Source organism: Chiloscyllium punctatum, chromosome 30 (genome assembly GCF_047496795.1).
Source record: "Chiloscyllium punctatum isolate Juve2018m chromosome 30, sChiPun1.3, whole genome shotgun sequence".
In the NCBI taxonomy this organism is placed as follows: Eukaryota; Metazoa; Chordata; class Chondrichthyes; order Orectolobiformes; family Hemiscylliidae; genus Chiloscyllium; species Chiloscyllium punctatum.
In genome coordinates, this window is record NC_092768.1 from 12,847,088 (window position 1) to 12,869,070 (window position 21,983).

Genomic DNA, 21,983 nt, shown 5'->3' on the forward strand with positions numbered 1-21,983 from the left:
CAGGAAATACATCATTCAAAATCAAACAGGACTAATGCAATTCAGCTCATTCCCAGACATCAGTCACTTTCAATCATTTTGATCTGATTTATTTATTGTGATGTACCTAAGTACAGTGTAAAACTTTTGATTAAACACAGTACATGCATATCGTGCCATATAAAGATGCAAAGATCATGGGGTGATTGAACAGAGTGAGGAATACAAAGTTATATGTGCAAAGAAGGCTGGGTCTGAGAGGGATGCTGTTATCTGGGTCAGTTTTTGCATGATGCCTCATGAACTGGGAACTGATGTGTGATCCTGGAGGGCAAGAAGAAAAGGGGGGAATCAATATATTTCACTTGATGGCAGAGTTTCCTTTTGGGAAAATCAGGTGAAAACGACTGTGACAAAATATGTCTTCAAGAAGGTTTTGTTCTGTTATGCTTCTTTTGAAAACAAATCTTGTAAGCTTAAGAATCAAACTGTCTGCTCAGCAGTAGAGATAGCTTTGTTTTCTTTTTACGCAGACTAAAGAAACATGAGCAGAAGGGGCTAAAAACACACAGATCCAGGGCTTTGCAGGTTTTGCTTTTCAGTTGAAGATAGTATTTTGGATGAAGACACAGCTCTCTCTCTCTCTACAAAACCTGATGTTCTGTCATACTGCTTGGATTGTGTTTCTGAGTTCTCCTGAATTTGTCTTTGCCAAGGATGTTTATAGTATCCTGTTACGTTGAACAATCAATTAGTAATAGTTATTATAAACATGATTTTGGTAAGTGTTTTGATTGAGTTAAGTTAAGCCAATTCTTTTATTTTGTCTGTATGTTAACTTTAGTGTAAGAATAAAGTTGGTTTTGACTAATCAAATTGCATCCAGAAAGCACTGCTATACACTTACCTTTAAAATAAGAAAATGTTAGGGCGTAGACTATCTTCTTGAGATGTTTTGAGGGGGCTTTGGTCTGGTTCATAACAAATTAGGGGCTCTTTTCAGGGTTAGCTCTCAAATTCCAGGTTGGGTTTAGAGTCAGAGATGGTGATTGATGAGTATTGGTGTTCTCTTTTCCGCTGTTGTATTTGGTTGGTTCAAATGTCATAATTTCCTGGAGGAACAATTCCCCAGTGAGTCCCATTACCGAGTGACTCAGTGATAAGCATTGCTGCATTACAATGTCAGGGACCCAGGTTTGATTCCAGCTTTGCGTGACTGGAAGAAGTTTGCATGTTGAACTGAATTAGTTTTATTATTACATGTACTCAAACGAGTACAGTGAAAAGTTTAAAAATCATCACTGATAGCACCATTTTAGGTACAAAGGTGCCTTGGTACAGTTCAGTGACAAGATTACAGTGTAACAATGGAAGGGGAGAGGGAGGAAATCAGAAATTGACACCAATCTCACGATTGATTGCGGATTACAAAGTCTTGTCATCGACAACTGGATCAGGTCTGCTCTGGGATCGGTGATCCACCCTGACCAAACCTGTGCTGTACTGGGCAGGAACATTGTTGAGAGTCTCGCACTCCTCAGGGATACGATCACCTACGTGCAGGACAGGGGGTTGGACACCTGCCTCATCAGCCTGGACCAGGAGAAAGCCTTTGACAGGATATCACATACGCATATGAGAGATGCTCTCTCCAAAAGGGGCTTTGGGGAGGGAATCTGCAACTGGATCAGACTGCTCTACACCAATATTGTCAGTGCAGTCTCAGTCAATGGGTGGGAATCAGATAGCTTCCCAGTCAGATCTGGAGTCAGGCAGAGCTGCCCTCTCTCTCCTGCCTTGTTTGTGTGCTGCATAGAGCCATTTGCCAAGTCCATCAGGAAGGATGCGAGCCTGAGAGGGGTGACAATTCCTGGCAGCGGGGGCCTACAGGTTAAGGCCTCCCTGTACATGGATGACGCCGCCGTTTTCTGCTCGGATCCTCTGTCCATGCACAGACTCGTGTGCTTATGTGACCAGTTCGAAAGGGCCTCGGGGCCAAGGTAAATTGAGGCAAGAGGGAGGCTATGCTCTTGGGGAACTGGGCTGACCAATGCTCCAACCCCTTCACCATTAGGACTGACCACCTGAAGGTGCTGGGTATTTGGTTCAGAGGGACTGGGGGCTGCGCCAAGTCTTGGGAAGAGCATATCAGAAAAGTGAGGCAGAAACTGGGCAGATGGAAGCCACGGTCGCTCTCCAACAAGGGAAAAAAACCTGGTCATCAGGTATGAGGCACTGTCAGCATTGCTATATGTAGCACAGACCTGGCCTACTCCCAGAACCTGTGCTGTCGCAGTCACCCGGGCCATCTTCCATTTTATGCGGAGATCAAAGATGGACCAGGTCCGAATAGACTCGATGTATAAAGATCTGGGCATCTGGAGAAAAAACACACCCAATGTAACCCTCACCCTGATGGCCAGCTTTGTGTGTGGCTGCATCAAGCTGCACGTGAATCCCCAGTACGGAAACACCAGGTTTCACTACGTACTGAGGTCCCACCTGTGCAGAGTGCTGCGAAAGATGGGCCTGGCCTCTTTGCTGCGGAACGCTCCAAGAAGTTAGAGCATAGAGATATACAGCATGGAAACAAACTTTTCGGTCCAACCCGTCCATGCCGACCAGATATCCCAACCCAATCTAGTCCCACCTGCCAGCACCCAGCCCATATCCCTCCAAACCCTTCCTATTCATATACCCATCCAAATGCCTCTTAAATGTTGCAATTGTACCAGCCTCCACCACATCCTCTGGCAGCTCATTCCATACACGTACCACCCTTTGCATGAAAAAGTTGCCCCTTAGGTCTCTTTTATATCTTTCCCCTCTCACCTAAACCTATGCCCTCTAGACTGGACTCCCCCACTCCAGGGAAAAGATTTTGTCTATTTATCCTATCCATGCCCCTCATAATTTTGTAAACCTCTAGAAGGTCACCCCTCAACCTCCGACACTCTAGGGAAAACAGCCCCATCCTGTTCAGCCTCTCCCTGTAGCTCAGATCCTCCAACCCTGGCAATATTCTTGTAAATCTTTTCTGAACCCTTTCAAGTTTCACATCATCTTTCCGATAGGAAGGAGAACAGAATTGCTCACAAAGTTCCAACAGTGGCCTAACCAATGTCCTGTACAGCCACAACATGACCTCCCAACTCCTGTACTCAATACTCTGACCAATAAACGAAAGCATACCAAATGCCTTCTTCACTATCCTATCTGCCTGCGACTCCACTTTCAAGGAGCTATGAAGCTGCACTCCAAGGTCTCTTTGTTCAGCAACACTCCCTAGGACCTTAACATTAAGTATATAAGTCCTGCTAAGATTTGCTTTCCCAAAATGCAGCACCGCACATTTATCTGAATTAAACTCCATCTGCCACTTCTCAGCCCATTGGCACATCTGGCCCAGGTCCTGTTCTAATCTGAGGTAGCCCTCTTTGCTGTCCACTACACCTCCAATTTTGGCGTCATCTGCAAACTTACTAACTATACCTCTTATACTCGCATCTAAATCATTTATGTAAATGTCGAAAAGTAGAGGGCCCAGCACCGATCCTTGTGGCACTCTACTGGTCACAGGCCTCCAGTCTGAAAAACAACCCTCCACCACCACTCTCTGTCTTCTACCTTTGAGCCAGTTCTGTATTCAAATGGCTAGTTCTCCCTGTATTCCTTGAGATCTAACCTTGCTAATCAGTCTCCCATGGGGAACCTTGTTGAACACCTTACTGAAGTCCAAATAGATCACATCTACAGCTCTGCCCTCATCAATCTTCTTTGTTACTTCTTCAACTCAGTTGGACCATTCCATATCACCTGTTCTTCGTGGAGAAATTTATGAAGAAAAGCACCTTTAACCACAAGTCCATCAGCAAGTGGTCAGCACAAAGTATCCTTGAGACCGTTCGGGAAAAGGAGAGGGCGGATCCTGTCGAGCAGTTCCCTGGGCAGACTGTCAAAGTCATTTGGCAGAATGCCTCATTGCCAGAACTTTCCAACAAGCACCAGGACATGGCTTGGCTGGTGGTGAGAAGGGCTCTGCCTGTGAGATCCTTTATGCACGCCCGGACTCTCTGCCACACCACACGCTGCCCTCAAAGCGCCTGTGGAGGGGATAAGACTGTCACACACGTCCTTCTGGAATGTGCCGATGCAAAGGAAATCTGGAGACAAATGCAGTGGTGTTTGTCAAGGTTCGTCCCGAGCAGCTCCATGACGCGGGACTCCATGCTCTATGGTCTGTTCCCTGGGACGCACACCGAGACCAACATCTGGAGGATCATCTGTATCTGGAGGATCATCAACTCGCTCTTTGGTCTGTCCAAAACCTGTTGATCTTCCAGCTGAATGAGCTGACCCCGACTGAGTATTGCGGACTGGCACATTCCAAGATCCAGGACTACGTGTTGAGGGATGCGCTGAAAGTTGGGGCAGCTGCTGCCAAGGCACGGTGGGGAAAGACCACCGTGTGACGTCTGCCTGCCAAAGAAGAACAGGGGGCCCACTCAGTAAGTGGGCTCCGCTGAAGCCTCAGCTAAATATATGGATGGTAAACGTACAGACCTGTATATAGGAATGATTAATTTCAATCTCTGTATGTAAAGAAATGCAAGGTGTGGCTATGAATGGCACCACCAATTGTACCGATCATCAAAATATTTTATGAATAAAGTATATTTTTGAAATTAAAAAATGATTACAGTGCAACAATGTCACTAACATATGGCGCCATCTTAGCCACAAAGTACCTCAGTACAATCCTGAGTGACACAATTGAAAAATGAAGAAAATGAAGTTACATTACACCTTTACACAGTACAACCATAAGCCAAGAAAACAAGAAGCAAGTTAAGAAGGCAAACATCACAGACACTCTCCAAGGGCTCTCCATAGCAGACCGATGCAGGGGACTCCATGTGGTCTGTTCATGGGAGCTGCCAGGTTCTGCATTGGACTGCTGCCCCCCCACTCACCCAGGCTGCTGGTGTCCTTACTTTGGGCATGCTGGTCACTGGCCTTCCCACTTTCAGCATGTGAGTTGTCCTGGGTGCTCTGGCTTCCTCCCGCAGTCCAAACATGTGCGGGTTAGATAGATTAGCCGTGGGTAAAAACCCCATGGAGATGGGTTGCATCTGAGTGGGATGTTCTTCTGAGGTTTGCGCAGACTTGATCGGCTGAATGGCCTGTTTTTGCATGATGGCTCATCAACTGGGAACTGATGTGCTACCCAGGAGGGCCAGAGGAAAACGAGAAAATCAGATATTCCACACCATGGGGGAAATGAGCTGGAAATGACAATCATTCTGAACACATGAAGAAGTGTTAAGAGATCCTGGGTAGTTCCCAGTTCCCTGGTCAATAGCTATCCCACAACAAATGTCACACTAAATAATTATTAAGTCATTCCACATTGCTGTTTATGGGAGCTTGCTGTGTGAGAATTGGCTGCTATGTTTCCCATAGAGATTAGCAGTTAATTAACTGAAAATATTCCTGGACAAGTTGTATCTTTTTCTGCAAAAACAGTTTTTCCCCCACCATGAAATAATTTTACATTCAGATAATACATTCTATTTTGTCCCAAGTGACTAGAAATTTAAAATGCAAACATCAGGTTCTCAGGAGTGTGTTGAATGGGCTAGACAGGCTGTAAGTCCAGTACTTGTTCCGTACTTGTGCATCAGGACTTGTCAATGACAGCCTTCACAGGGACCCGCTGCATCTTGGACATTCTGTTGCTCACATCTGTTTGTTGAGTAATTTGTCAAAGAGCAACATTGTGCCATTAACACCAAATTAATAATAGGCTCAATATTTACAAGGGCTGGTTTGGAGTAAATATCATAACATCCATTTGTGAATTTGCATGACCTAATTACGTATGCAACTTAATTGACTGTAAGCCTTAGATTTGTTTAAATGATAACATGTAAAAGGAAATCAAGTAATTTGTGCTTGAATAAAATTTGTTTGTAAACTCCTGATTTCTGTTGCACATAATATGTGCATTCAGTTTTGAGTGTGGAAATCTATCAACCCTAAACATGCTCCAAGACCATGTCTCCAAAGCTCTCTACAGTAGGAAATACCAATGGTTCACAAATCTCTGAATAATACAAAAAGTTTAACCTCAGACTTGAGTGACAGCCCCTTATTTTTAAACTGTGCCCCCTGGTTCTAGACTCCCCAATCAGTGGAAATAACTTACCTGTATCTACCCTGTCTATCGCTTTTAAATAACACATACATTTCTAGGAGATTCCCTTTTCTTCCTTGAAACAGGACATAATTTGGAGATGCCGGTGTCGGACTGGGGTGTACAAAGTTAAAAATCACACAACACCAGGTTATAGTCCAACAGGTTTAATTGGAAGCACACTAGCTTTTGGAGTGAAGGAGCGTCGCTCCGAAAGCTAGTGTGCTTCCAATTAAGCCTGTTGGACTATAACCTGGTGTTGTGTGATTTTTAACTTTACAGGACATAAGCTGACTTGTCCAAACTCTCTTTATTAGTCAGTCTCACCATCCTGGGAACATGTTTGCTGAACTTTGGTTGCAGTGAATGGTTAGAGTGCAACTTTTGGACTACTTGAAAACTTTCGGACAGCACTGTGGCTCAGTGTTGAGCACTGCTGCCTCACAGCAACAGTTACCCAGGTTCGATTCTAGCCTCGGGCAACTGTGTGGACTTTGCACATTCTCGCCGTGTCTGCATGGGTTTCCTCTGGGTGCTCCTGTCTCCTCCCACAGTCAAAGGATGTGCAAGTTAGGTGAACTGGCCAAACTAAATTGCCCCTAATGTTCAGCGATGTCTAGGCTAGGTGCATTAGTCAAGGGTAACTGTAGAGTAATAGGATAGGGGAATGGGTCTGGGTGGGTTACTCATCAGAGGGTCAGTGTGGACTTGTTGGGCCAATTGGCCTGTTTTCACACTGTAGGGACTCTATGAAAACAGTCAGCCAAACATTCGCCTTTGGACAAAGTAAATCAGTGGGAAGACCCTCCAATGACACTCGCTTGAAATATCTAACAATTCTCTCACTTTCACTTTGAAAACGTCCTAACAGCATTGTGGATGTAACTAAACATCATGGAATTACAGCTGTTTAAAAAGACAAGACAACCACCATGTTTCTCAGAGAAATAAGATGTTTCAATCATGAGGCTTTTCTGCTGATGGGTTTCACACTATCAAAAAATTAAGAATGAAACTCCCAAAACTTACTCTCAAATAACACTTCAAAATATCATGTGGCATTTTTTACTCTGTGAATTCCTCTGCATTTTACAGATTTTATCTCACCACTAACCAATGAAGTAGCATATTCTATTCCCAGGACACCTCTAATACTTCAGTGGTACATCTGTGCAATTCCCTGCCCAGTGAAGCAGTTGAGGCTACAGCATTGACTGTTTTTAATGTAGACAAACAGGAGACTGGAAGAACACAGCAAGCCAGGCAGCATCAGGACGTGGAAAAGTCAACGTTTGTAGTATCCCAAAATGTTGACTTCTCCATGTTCTGATGCTGCCCCGCTTGCTGTGTTCTTCCAGCCTCCTGCTTGTTTTCCTTGGAAACCAACATCTGCAGTGTTTTTGTCTCTGACCTTGAATGTTTTTAAGGCAAAGGTAGATAGAATTTTGAATAGTAAAGAAATTAAGGGTTATGGTGTGAGAGAGGGTAAGTGAAGCTAAGTCAATAAAAAGATTAGCCACAATCTTATTACATGGTGCAGCAGGCTCAGGGGATCAAATGGCCACTGCTGCTCCTATTTCTTACCTCCAGAATGTACTGAGACATATCTCAGGACAGGCATTAAACCAAATTACAGCAGTAACAATTCCAGACAATACTGTGGAAAACAGTCGCCGCCCCAACCCCCAATCCAGCCATTCCCAACCCAGATCCAGCCCGGTCCCATGGGACACTAGCAGTGTGTAATGTGAAGGATAAGCATTCCTAAACTGTGTGAAAGAGAATTTTTGACATGAGTATGCATCTTGTCCAACAAGAAAGGATCCAATCTTCATCCAGACTCTTGGAAATGTGGTGGGCCAAGCAGATCAAGTGTGAATGGGGATCATTGAGAACACAGAATTGAATCTGTACAATTCTTTCCCACAAAGTGCTTTTTAAGTCAGAGTCATGTAAAATGAAAGACAGACTGTTAGGAAGTAAGGGAATCAAGGGTTGTGGCAAGAAAGTGAATCTGAAAATTATCATATCAGTAATAAAAGAATATAGTGCAAAAAAATAGTTTCACAAAGAATCCATCAATGCTTGTTCACTTACTTTTAGATCATAAGTGTATACTTCTGAACATCCCGAACATTCACAATTTAGAGAAACAAAGAAAATTTGTGCCTTGTAATGAGAAACTGGACCCAAGAAATGCCCAGAGAATGGTCAATTATTGTTTCAGCTGTTTGTCATTAACATGTACAGCACAGACCTTTCTATCCAACTCGTCCATGCCAACGAGATATTCAACATTAATCTAGTCCCATTTGCCAGCTTTTTCCACCATTTCCCTCTAAAGCCTTCCTGTTCATATACCCATCCAGATGCCTTCTAAATGTTATAAGAGTACCAGCCTCCAGTTCCTCTGGCAACTCATTCCATACGCACACCATTCTCTCCATGGAACAGTTGCCCCTTAGGTCCCTTTTAAATATTTCCCCTCTCATCTTAATAGGAAGAATGTGGAGGCACTGGAACGGGTGCAGAGGAGGTTTACCAGGATGTTGCCTGGTATGGTAGGAAGATTGTATGAGGAAAGGCTGAGGCACTTGGGGCTGTTTTCATTGGAGAAAGGAAGGTTTAGGGGTGACATGATAGAGGTGTACAAGATGATTAGGGGTTTTGATAGGGTTGACCATGAGAACCTTTTTCCATGTATGGAGTCAGCTATTACGAGGGGGCATAGCTTTAAATTAAGGGGTGGTAGGTATAGGACAGATGTTAGGGTTAGATTCTTTACTCAGTGAGTCGTGAGTTCATGGAATGCCCTGCCAGTAGCAGTGGTGGACTCTCCCTCTTTATGGGCATTTAAATGGGCATTGGATAGGCATATGGAGGATGGTGGGCTAGTGTAGGTTAGGTGGGCTTGGATCGGCGCAACATCGAGGGCCAAAGGGCCTGTACTGCGCTGTATTGTTCTATGTTCTCTGTTCTATAACCTAAGCCCTCTACTTTTGGGCTCCCCATCCTGGGGAAAAGATCTTGTCTATTCATTGTATCCTTGTCACTCATGATATTACAAACATCTAAAAGGTCACCCATCAGCCTCTGACACTCCAGGGAAAATAGCCTCAGCTAGTGAGCTTCTCCAAATAGCTCAAACTGGCAACATTCTTGTAAATATTTTCTGAACCTTTTCAAGATTCACAACATTTTTCCTATAGTAGGGAGCCCAGAATTGAAAACACAGTATTCCAAAAGCACTGGAAGTACTGGCAAGCCAGGCAGCATGGAGGGGATAGCGAGCCCAGCTTTTCTAGGTAGGCCCGACTGCTCTAGACCAGCCACCTCCTTTTACTCTCTCTCTCCTTGTTACTTTGTTTCTTCTTCCTGAGATCGCAAGCAGGCCAGAGTGGTGTCATCGGTGACTCTTGTGGGGTATCCTGACATTGTAGGCCCAATGCATGAACTCCTGGAATTGTTGGTGAGGCAGCAGCTGTAGCGATGGCAGAACAAGATTTCTAGCTGCGTTCTATCCAGAAAGGGGAACTTGCAGAGACTTTGTCTAAGTCCTGAAGCTATGTTTGTGAACCCAGCCAATGAAGATGAACTCTATTTAAGTACAAAGATAAGTTTATGAATATGAACTGGTGGGATATGGATAACGAGTAGGCAGGAGAGGTGTGTATAGTTTGTGATTATGCCTGGCATGGACTGGTTGGACCAAAAGGTCTGTTTCCATGTTTCATGACTCTATGACTATACTTTAATTTTACTCTTAGCAAATTGATACCGGATTGTGGCAACAGAACACGTTTCAGTCTATCTTTAGAGATAAATTATTTATTCATTTCATCAAATGGCAGCACTGATTTGGGAATTTAATGGTCTATAATCTCCTCCTCAGTCTTATGACCTCATTCGTGAGAATTAAATATTGATGAATATCGCTATGTATGGAAAATAAGAGTGAAGTTACCAGAGCGTGGCATCATTTTTGGTGAAATCCTTTCCAATACATTTCCTTTCCAATGAATATCTGACCAGAACCGCAATGTATTTTGTGTACAACGACCTCTAATATAATTCCAAAGAAAGTTCCCGTCTATCCTCTGTTAAGGTCAATAGAGAAATGCTCCCAAATGGGGAATATTTCACTTGCCTGGTCAGCCAGTTCTCATCTACAGGAGCACTATGAAACAAATGTCAATCAGGAATCATTTCAGAAAATTGGAGGTGTAGTATACAGCGAAGAAGTTTACCTCAGATTACAATGGGATCTTGACCAGATGGGCCAATGGGCTGAGAAGTGGCAGATGGAGATTAATTTAGATAAATGTGAGGTGCTGCATTTTGAGAAAGCAAATCTTAGCAGGACTTATACACTTAATGGTAAGGTCCTACGGAGTGTCACTGAACAGACGTTTGAGTGCAGGCTCATACCTCCTTGAAAGTGGAGTTGCAGGTAGGCAGGATAGTGAAGGCGGCGTTTGGTATGCTTTCCTTTATTGGTCAGAGTATTGAGGAGCCATTCCTGATGAAGGGCTTTTGCCCGAAACATCGATTTCAAAGCTACTTGGATGCTGCCTGAACTGCTGTGCTCTTCCAGCACCACTAATCCAGAATCTGGTTTCCAGCATCTGCAGTCATTGTTTTTACCAGAGTATTGAGGAGGTTATGTTGTGACTGTACAGGAAATGGGTAAGGCCACTTTTGGAATATTGCATGTAATTCTGGTCTATTTCCTATCTGAAAGATGTTGTGAAACTTGAAATGGTTCAGAAAAGATTTACAAGGATGTTGCCAGGGTTGGAGGATTTGAGCTATAGGGAGAGGTTGAACAGGCGAGGGCTATTCATTTCTTGGAGCGTCGGAGACTGAGGGGTGACCTTATAGAGGTTTATAAAATCATGAGGGGCCTTGATAGGATAAATAGACAAAGTATTTTCCTTGGGGTGGGGGAGTGCAGAACTAGAGGCCATAGGTTTAGGGTGAGAGGGGAAAGATATGAAAGAGACCTAAGGGCAACTTTTTCACGCAGAGGGTGGTACGTGTATGGAATGAGCTGCCAGAGGAAGTGGTGGAGGCTAGTACAATTGCATTTGGATTGGTATATGAATAGGAAAGGTTTAGAGGGATATGGGCCAGGCGCTGGCAGGTGAGACTAGATTGAGTTGGGATATCTGGTCGGCATGGACAAGTTAGACCAAAGGGTCTTGTTTCCATGCTGTGCATCTCCATGACTCTCTGACGAGAATACATTACGGCAACTTACCAAACCTGTACGTTGACGGTAGATTTTAGGTGTTCTGTATCAAGAGTGAGGTGCAGAGATCCAGCAAGTAGAAATCTTTGCCCTTAACTCTTTGAGGTAATTCACAGAGACTGTAAAATGTACATCAACCCAGATAAGCCTCTGACCACATTATCCACACTATTATGAACTATTATCTCTCATACTGACATAAACTACTGTCAAATTGCTTGACTATTCCAAAATAAATCCTCAGTGCCCTCTGAAATGACCCACAGACATTCAGACCAGGAGCAAATACAGGGCTGGCAATGATTATAGACCTTGCAGCTGATGCCCACGTCTTATCAGAGGGACAATTAAACAGATTTAACCCTCACCCACCAGTCCCCCCGCCCCAACCTGATCCAATAATATTATAGGAAGATTTTTGTACAGGAAGATGACAATCACAGATCAACTTTTTCAAGCATCCCAAGTGTGTGTTTCTTTTCCCCTTTCTCCCAGGTTTTCCCTGCTGCACTGTCCATGAGATTTACTCCAATTCCTGGACATTCCCTGACAGTTGGTAAAGCCCCTCCTGACAGCACATACCCGCTCCCCTTCCCCAGGGACCCAGCCCCGGGCTCCCTGCAGCTCCCACTCCATCCACACCCCCTCCCCCTCCCCCTACACCCCCTCCCTCCACACCCTCCCCCTCCCCCTACACCCCCTCCCTCCACACCCTCCCCCTCCCCCTCCATCCTTTCCCGCTGCCGCCGGGCGGGGGCGGGGGGAGAGATCCCGCTGGAAATTTCCGCCTCTTTCTAGAACCTTCTCCCCCGGGCTCGCTCCTTCCAGAACACTCTCGGGCTCTCGGCGTCTCGCGGAACCGTCCGCGCTCTCATTGGCCGGCGCGTCAGAACCTTCCACAACATTCCGCCGTGACATCACCGCTACGCTCACCCATTGGTCCGAGATATTGCCAATCACCCGATCCCACCCGTCCGGCACCGCCCACACATTCTATTTAAAGGGCCGCAGCTCGTACTGAGCGTCACAATTACAGTTGGTCGCTTTGATTCGATACTGAGTTTGGATAGTGGGGCTGGAAGAGTTCAGCAGTCCAGGCAGTCTCCCAGGAGCTTCCAAATCGACGTTTCGGGCAAAAGCCCTTCATCAGGAATCTTTCCAGCATCTGCATTCATTGTTTGAACCCCTTGGATACTGAGTGACAGCTCGGTCACTGCGGCAGATAGAAGGGAGCACTCCACAGCAGAAAAGAAGACTCAGTTCTACTACAGACTTTGATCAACATGCCTGCAGCTCAAGGAACAGCCATTGGCATTGACCTGGGCACCACCTACTCCTGTGTTGGGGTCTTCCAGCATGGCAAGGTGGAGATCATCGCCAATGACCAAGGCAACCGTACCACCCCCAGCTACGTGGCCTTCAATGACACTGAGAGGCTCATCGGAGATGCTGCCAAGAACCAGGTGGCTCTGAACCCTCAGAATACCATCTTTGATGCCAAGAGACTCATCGGGAGAAGGTTTGATGACCCAGTTGTCCAGACTGACATGAAGCACTGGCCTTTCCAGGTGATGAATGATGGAGGGAAGCCCAAGGTCAAGGTTGAGTACAAGGGGGAGAATAAAACATTTTACCCTGAGGAAATCTCTTCCATGGTGCTGACCAAAATGAAGGAGACAGCAGAGGCCTATCTGGGACACCCTGTCACCAATGCTGTTATCACGGTGCCTGCTTACTTCAATGACTCCCAGCGCCAGGCAACCAAAGATGCTGGTGTGATCGCCGGCCTCAATGTCCTCCGTGTCATCAATGAGCCAACGGCAGCTGCCATTGCCTACGGCCTGGAGAAGAAGGGCAGAGGAGAACACAACGTTCTCATCTTTGACCTGGGAGGTGGCACCTTCGATGTGTCTATTCTCTCCATCGACGATGGTATCTTTGAAGTGAAATCAACGGCTGGTGACACCCACTTGGGAGGAGAGGACTTTGATAACCGCATGGTCAATCACTTCATTGAAGAGTTCAAGCGGAAATACAAGAAGGACATCAGTCAGAACAAGAGGGCAATCAGGAGGCTGAGGACAGCTTGTGAAAGAGCAAAGAGAACCCTATCTTCCAGCACACAAGCCAGTATTGAGATTGACTGTCTGTTCGAAGGCATTGACTTCTACACCTCCATCACCAGGGCTCGGTTTGAGGAGCTGAATGCTGACCTGTTCAGAGGGACTCTGGAACCAGTGGAGAAAGCTCTGAGAGATGCCAAGTTGGACAAGTCACAGATCCATGACATTGTCTTGGTTGGGGGCTCCACCCGCATCCCCAAGATCCAGAAACTGCTGCAAGATTTCTTCAGTGGCAAGGAGCTGAACAAGAGCATCAATCCTGATGAGGCTGTGGCCTATGGGGCAGCTGTTCAAGCAGCTATTCTGATGGGGGACAAGTCAGAGAATGTTCAGGACCTACTTCTCCTGGATGTCGCTGCCCTGTCTCTGGGTCTCGAGACAGCTGGAGGTGTCATGACTGCACTCATCAAGCGCAACACCACCATTCCCACCAAGCAGACCCAGATCTTCAGCACCTACTCTGATAACCAGCCTGGTGTCCTTATTCAGGTGTATGAAGGGGAGCGAGCCATGACCAAGGACAACAATCTCCTGGGTAAATTTGAGTTGAGTGGCATTGCTCCTGCCCCTCGTGGTGTGCCACAGATTGAGGTCACCTTTGATATCGATGCCAATGGCATCTTGAATGTCTCTGCCATTGATAAGAGCACTGGCAAATCGAACAAGATCACCATCAGCAATGACAAGGGCAGGCTGAGTAAGGAGGAGATTGAGAAGATGGTGCAGGATGCAGAAAAGTACAAGAATGAGGATGAAGCCCAGCGGGAAAGGATCGGAGCCAAGAACAGTCTGGAGTCCTACGCCTTCAACATGAAGAGCACAGTGGAGGATGAGAATGTGAAAACTAAGATCAGTGAGGGAGACAGGAAGAAAATTCTTGAGCAATGTAACCAGGCAATCCTGTGGCTGGAGAACAATCAGATGGCAGACAAGGAGGAGTTTGAGTACCAGCTGAAAGAACTGGAAAAGCTTTGCCGTCCCATCATTGCCAACCTGTACCAAGGAGGAGCAGCAGCAGCAGCAGGTGGTTCTTGCAGAGCCCAGGCTGGATGTGCCACTTCCACAGGACCAACAGTGGAGGAGGTGGATTAAAGGACTGGAAAGTCAGAGCCTCCGCAATCCAGGACTGAACTTTAGACTGGGACTTGGTCAGCACCAAGATCTCTCTCTTTCAATGACTGGGAGAGGAGAGGGTTGCTGCAGAAATTACTGCCAGCTATAACAGTTTTGATGTCACTGATCTTGAAGCCTGTTAATTTGTTTGTCAATGTGGTGAATTAATATTCTGAATCCTCTGGAAGAACATAATCTTGTTATATTTGTTTTTATTGGGGATAGTCCTTAATGTACAGAAAAAAATTATTTTTGTTTACAAGTTCTCTTTTTCTAAAATAATAAATGTTCTTATTGATTTCTGCATGTTTCTTTCTGTGGTCTATGATTTGACACAAATGCTGTAAATGATTTTTCTTTCTTTTTCCTACTGCAAAGCATTTCTGACACATTTTACACACTAGCCCTGAGTTATTTTTATTCCAGATTACAAAACATAGAACAGTACAGCACAGAAACAAGCCTTTAGGCCCATGATGTTATGTCATCCATGGCCCCAAGTTAAACTCGTCCCTTCTGCCTGGTAATCCCCCTGGTCCATATGCCTCCATTGCATGTTGATTCATGTGTGATCTAAAAGCCTATTAAAAGTCACTTTAGTATCTACCTCCTCCACTACCCCAGGCTGCCCATTCCTGGCACCTACTTTTAAAAAAAACTTGCCTCTTACACCATCTTTCAATGTGGTCTGTCTTACTGTAAATGCATGCCTTCCACTATTAGACGTATCACAGCTGGGGCGAAGTGGTGTCCTATTTATACTTCTCCTCTATTTCTGCTGCTCCAGAGAAGACCATGCTAGTCTGTCCAGCGTCTCCTTATAGCTCATACTCTCTAATCAAGGTAGCGTCCTGGTAGAAATCTGCTGAACCCTCTTCAAAGTCTCCACATTCTTTCTGTCGTGTCACAACCAGAACTGAAAGTGCGACCTGACCAAAAACTGAGAAATGCTAATATTTCCTTGAGTTCAAAATCCTTCTGGTCTCCTTCCTCTCGCAAGGATATTGTGAAACTTGAAAGGGCTCGGAAAAGATTTAGGAGGATGTTGCCAGGATTCGAGATATTGAGCCATAGAGATAGGTTGAATTGACTTGGGCTGTTTTCCCTCGAATGTTGAACACTGAAGGGTGACCTTATAGAGGTTTATAAAATCACGAGGGGCATGGATAGGATAAATTGACACAGATCTTCCCTGGGGGGAGGGGAAAGATATAAAAGAGACCTAAGGGGCAATGTTTGCACATAGAAAGTGGGACATGTATGGAGTGAGCTGCCAGAAGAAGTGGTGCATGCTGGTCAATTTCAACATATAAAAGACATCTGGGTGTGTATATGAATAGGAAGGTCTTGGAGGGATATGGGCTGGGTGCTGGCAGGTGGGACTACATTGGGTTGGGATATCTGGTCAGCATGGATGAGTTGGACTGAAGGGTCTGTTTTTGTGCTGTACATCTCTATGACTCTATGTCGTTCTGTACAAAGGCCATTTAAGAATTGCTTGCTTGTGATCACATACTGTTTCTCATGTTAATGTTTTATTTTCAATTCAAACTGAACTTCAGGACAAATCTTGCTTAGGGCAAGATTGTTGCCCAAATTCAGAATTATTATTTTGTTGATTAATAAATTCTGTGATTAATAAATTGTATCTTTAGAAGATATACAGATAGTCCATGTGCTGAATAGCTGACTACAGCCATGACATCACAGGGTGACCAGGTGGGGGTTAGGTTGTGTTGAATAATCGGCTGGGGTTGGCAGATTCAGCCAGTCAGTTCAGAATACAGCTCTGGGGCATAGGTTTGAATCCAACCACCAGAGATGGAGAAATTATATTTCAGTTTCAATCCGATATGGAATACAGCTGTGGCCCAATGCCAATCAAGTCATCACTGTCAACTGTGGTTTCAAAACCTCTGGCTTCCTCTTGTCATTTGGGGGAAGAATTAGCCATCCTTGCCGAGTTTGGCTGATGTGATTCCAGAACGAGAGGAAAGGGGATGATTCTTAACTGTCCTCTCAGCAAGTAATGACCGGCAATAAACCCAAGCAGCAATGCCCACACCCTACTAACAAGCAAACTATATAAGAAATCCTGGTCTGAGTTCCCTGCTGCAGTTAATGCACATCCATAGAGTGACGTGTATTGTTGTCTGTATCATAACCTGCACCAGAGCCTGACCATTCCCTAACATTGTCCCTATTTGTAATTTGCCATGCATGAAGTGGCCAGGAATTTACTTCCCAAAATCTCTTGGACCCTCTGTAATTGGCTCACCTTTGACCAGGTTTTGGTCATTTGCTCAAATGTATCTTTCTGGTTCCATCAAAACTTGTCCAGTATGCTACAGCAAAACACCTTGAGATGTTTTACAAACCTAAGCAGCACAGATATAAGTTGTTGTTGTTCTGGTCATTGGCACAATAGGCAGGCTCACCACTGACATAGTTTATGATGCCTTTTGCTGAGAGATTATATAAAATCAGACAAATTAAACCAAATACTCTGGATTATGAATAGTCTGCTGATTTTTTCCAGCTCTAATATCCGCCAGGTGTAATGTGATTCACCAACCATGAACAAATCCTGTGTTATGAACCAGCTCTACTGGACTGTGACGGATGGAAACAAGTAGATCAGAGTAAACTGGTTGATGTGGTGTATATGGTTTTCAGAAAGATGTTCAATAAGGTTCCCCACAGTAGGCTGTTATACAAAATGCGGAGGAATGGGATTGTGCGAGACATAGCAGTTTGGATTAGTATTTGGCTTGCTGAAGGAAAACAGAGGGTTGTAGTTGATGGAACATGTTCATCTTGGTGTCTAGTTACTAGCGGCGTACCGCAAGGGTAGGTGTTGGATCCACTGCTGTTCATCATTTTTATAAATGACCTGGATGAGGGCTTAGAAGGGTGGGTTAGTAAATTTGCGGATGACACTAAGGTCGGTGGAGTTGTGGATAGTGACAAAGGATGTAGTAGGTTGCAGAGAGACATAGATAGGAAGCAGAGCTGGGCTGAGAGGTGGCAAATGGAGTTTAATGTGGACAAGTGTGAGGTGATACACTTTGGACGTAGTAATCAGAATACAAAGTATTGGGCTAATGGTAAGATTCTTGGGAGTGCAGATGAGCAGAGAGATCTCGGTGTCCATGTACGCAGATCCCTGAAAGTTGCCACCCAGATTGACAGGGTTGTTAAGAAGGCATACAGTGTTTGGCCTTTACTAATAGAGGGATTGCGTTCCAGAACCATGAGGTTATACTGCAGCTGTACAAAGCTCTCGTATGGCCACACTTGGAGTACAGTTCTGGTCACCGCATTATAAGAAGGATGTGGAAGCTTTGGAAAGGGTGCAGAGGAGATTTACTAGGGTGTTGCCTGGTATGGAGGGGAGATCTTACAAGGAAAGGCTTTGGGTCTTGAGGCAGTTCTCGTGAGAGAGAAGAAGGTTGAGAGGTGACTTAATAGACACATATAAGATCATCAGAGGGTTTTTATGGTGTTGACAGGGAGAGCCATTTTCCAAGTATGGGAACGGCAACATGAGGGGACACAACTTTAAAGTGAGGGGAGATAGGTATAAGACAGATGTCAGAAGTAATTTCTTTACTCAGAGAGTAGTAAGGGCATGGAATGCTTTGCCAGCAATGGTAGTAGATTCGCCAAGTTTAAGTGCATTTAAGTCGGCATTGGACAGGCATATGGACGTACATGGAATAGTGTAGGTGGGATGGGCTTCAGATTAGTACGACAGGGCGGCGCAATATCGAGGGCTGAAGGGCCTGTACTGCGCTGTAATGTTCTATGTTCTATGTTCTGTGGCACCAACGGAGTGAATTCAACAGCGATCCCAGACCAGCTTCCGCAGCAGTTTCCCTACCAGGACAGTAGGTGGCAATGTTGATCATTGCAAATGTGGTCATGGGAACCAAGAGAGAATATTAGTGAAGGATATCTAAAAGCACAAAAAGCTGAGACAGAGAGAGAGACAGCACTAACAGAGACAATAGATCAAAATCCTAAAATCCTCTCGCTGACAGCATTGTTTGTCTACCCAAAACAGACAGATTGCATCAGTTCAATAAGGCACCTTCTCAGGGAAAATTAGGGAAGGGCACTAAAGCTGGCCTAGACGGCACAACAAGACATATGCCTCTGGGAAGGGCAGGTCTGAGTGCTAAATATTCCTGATGACAAGGCGTTCAGAAAAGAATGGGATGGAGGAGGTCTGGCTGTATTGGTGACCCAAGAGCATTCCAAATCTGGAGGAAGTGGATTTCCCACAAGGTCCAAGGGCGGAATGTATTTGTCTTCAGCTAAGGGTCTTCAGCTATGGGTCAGCATTATATTGTGAAATGTCGTTTCAGGTGGCAAATAAATGTGGATCTTTACAGCTGCAAATGGAAAAAAATGTTCAAACTCCACAGCTTTTATATTATTCCAGCCTATTTCAAGCTTTTCCTCTGAGTTGACACTCAATGGGATATTGCTCCAGCTGCCTCACTGAGAACAAGCTCCTGTTTGTTCAAGGCAAAAGTGAGGACTGCAGATGCTGGAGATCAGAGTCAAGATTAGATTGGTGCTGCAAGAGAACGGCAGGTCAGGCAGCTTCCAAGGAGCAGGAAAATCAACGTTTCAGGCAGGAGTTGATTCCTGATTAAGGGTTCCTGCCCGAAATGTCGATTTTCCAGCTCCTCGGTTGCTTCCTGACCTGCTGTGCTTTCCCAGCACCACTCTAATCTTGACTCCTGCTTGTCTGAGTCCCACTGTCATTCATTATTTTCCGATATCATGATGGAGTAAAGTGGGTTTTCATAACGTTGAAAGTGAAAATGCTGAATCTGATCTCAAAAAAACAATTTAACCACCTGAAGTCCAATGTCATAGAAAGAAGTTCAGCTGGTACTGGTTAGACTGAAATAGGGGCCATTAGGAAAGTGCTTTATTGAAACAGTGGAGACAGGTCAGAGAATGCTCACTCGATTGGTTCCTGGGATGAAGCTGTTCCCTTGTGATGAAAGGTTTCAGGCTGTGACTGTACTCAGTGGACTTTCGAGGAATGAGAGGTTCTTATTAATATGTATAAGATGATGATAGTGTTGACAGAGTAGACATTGAGAGGCTGTTTCCCATCATGGGGGAACATGGAACCAGGGACAGAGTTTCAAAGTAAGTGCCCTGCCAATTAACATGGAGATGAAAACGGATTTTGTGTCTCGGGATCATTAATCTTTGGAATTCTCTCCCCCTCAGGAGCAGTGGAGGCCAGTTCATTGAAAACACTTGAAGCTGAGCTAAACAGGTTTTTCATCAATGAGGGAGTCTAAGGTTGTGGGAGTCAGGCAGGAAAATGGAGTTATGGTCACAATCAGATCAGTCACCATCTTTATGAATGACAGAGAAAGCTGTTTTTGATGAGAGAGAGAGAATAGAGAGAGAACATAGAAGACAGAGACAGAGACAGAGAGGAGGAGGAAGATTTTGGTATGTGTGTGAGTGGGAGATGGGTATTTGTGAGGATATACATGTGTAGGTGTGCTCATTGGGGAATGTATTTGTCTGGGCAAGATGCCTGTATGTAGGAACCCATGTGGGAAAGTTGTCAGTCAAATTGATGGGAGCCTGTGCCCAGAGAGAGAAAAGATGGGGTAGCAGACAAAGGGATTACTGACGATAATCCATGAGAGAGAAATGCTGAGGGTATACAAATGGGAATTGGGAACAGGTGAAAATGGGTTGTTCATGCTGAGTGTAATCCATAGGGAACAGGACATGGTGGTATGGGATGGGAAATGAACAAGGTGGTCAAACTCTGAAATTGTTAAACCCATTGCTGAGCCCTGCGGGCTGTAAGATATCGAGGGGGAACATGAGGTGTTGTTCCACCAGCTTTTGATGAGCTTCACTGGAGTACTGCAGCAGGTCTCAGACAGAAATGGCAACATGGGGGATGGAGGTGTTGAAGTGGCAGGTAAGTGGAAGCTCAAGGTCATTTTTACACACAGAGAGAAGGTGTTCTGCAAAGTGATCACCAAGCCTGCACTTTGTCTCCCTAATATAGAGGAGCTGACATTGTCAGCAGCAAATACAGTAGATGTGACCAACCCTGCTCTCACCTTCACCTGGTCCATCTCTGACTCCTCCCTTCCCTTCCTCCACATCTCTGTTTCCATTTCTGAGACTGGCAGGTCACCAATAACCATCCCTAACCCAGCAACTCCCACAGTTCCATCGAATATACACTCACATATCCTGCTTCATTTAAGAACCACATTCCAATCTCTGTCTCCATCACATCTGTTCTGATGACACCAATGTCCACTGAGGGACCACAGAGATATCCATGCCCTCAACCGAGCATTCCCCAGCACCATGGTTAACAGGGCCTTCAGCCATATCCAACCCAATTCCCACAATTCTGCCATCGCACCTTCCCTTCCCTCCAACAACAAAAAGACAGGGTCCCCCTTGTGCCTACTTTTGACATCATCCTCCACATGCAAAGGATCATAAGGTGCCATTTATTTCACCTCCAGTGTCAACACCAGACACGTTCAACATGCCCAGTGACTCTAGTCATCCTACCACACAAAAACATTTCAGAGATGACCACCAGACTACTACTACCCCAAGGCATCATGGTAGCCCGAAAATCTACTCCCACACTGCAACAACTACTGATGAAATTAAACTGCTTTGCAGTTATCACCATCGCAACTGGATTACTTAATTATCAAATACATTGCATTTTCCCTATTTTTAATTAGCATCATTGTACAAGATTGTATAAAACATGGCTTGATTTTCAGCTCGAAGAAAGAGTTTCAGCTACCTGGACAAATTCTCTGTGCTGTTTCAGCTTAGTCAATTTCTCTTTCGTGATATCGCGGTGTTAATAGAATCTTTGTTAATTTCACTACCATCTGTGTTTTATCATCTCTGCTTTATTGGGATAATTTCTCCGATAACCAGACACATACTGTCCCCCCCTTCCCTTTTCAGCATTCCATGGGGACTATTCCATCTGGTCCAGTCACCCACTACTCTCCACACCTCCCGAGAGACCCACATCACCATCCCCCTGCTCCCACAGGAGGTGCAACTCTTGCCCGCTTCTTTCCTCACTATCCAACGTTCCAGAAAACGTGTACCAGCTGAAGTACTGATTCATTTTCACTTCACTGAGTCCAGTCTGTTGTATTCACTGCTGACAATGCAGTCTCCTTTACATTTGAGAGACAATATGCAGACTGGGGGAGGGGGGGTGACCTTTTTGCTGAACACTATGCTCTGTCTGTAAAAATGACCCTGAGCTTCC

The 21,983-nt window shown here is 45.1% G+C and overlaps 2 protein-coding genes across 4 annotated transcripts in view; one reads left to right on the forward strand and one right to left on the reverse strand.

Moving 5' to 3' along the window:
* The window catches only part of LOC140455184 (nuclear factor 7, brain-like), a 41,800-nt gene that overhangs the window by 18,856 nt on the left and 961 nt on the right, over positions 1-21,983 (reverse strand). For 2 of the 3 annotated variants that reach the window (XM_072549891.1, XM_072549889.1), the window contains exon 1: positions 11,436-12,013. The exons of the other annotated variant lie outside the window; for it this stretch is intronic. The gene's annotated coding sequence lies outside the window, so the exon portion shown is untranslated. Of the gene's footprint in view, positions 1-11,435; positions 12,014-21,983 lie in introns of those variants that run through there. 3 annotated transcript variants of the gene reach the window in all.
* On the forward strand, positions 12,449-14,968 carry LOC140455180 (heat shock 70 kDa protein 1A-like). Its single transcript, XM_072549886.1, has one exon. The coding sequence runs from the start codon at positions 12,710-12,712 to the stop codon at positions 14,639-14,641; it is 1,932 nt and encodes a 643-aa protein (XP_072405987.1). The 5' UTR covers positions 12,449-12,709; the 3' UTR covers positions 14,642-14,968.

What these genes read in the sequence shown, in the direction of transcription:
- LOC140455180 (XM_072549886.1), top strand. Translation starts at nt 12,710, where the DNA reads ATGCCTGCAGCTCAAGGAACAGCCATTGGCATTGACCTGGGCACCACC.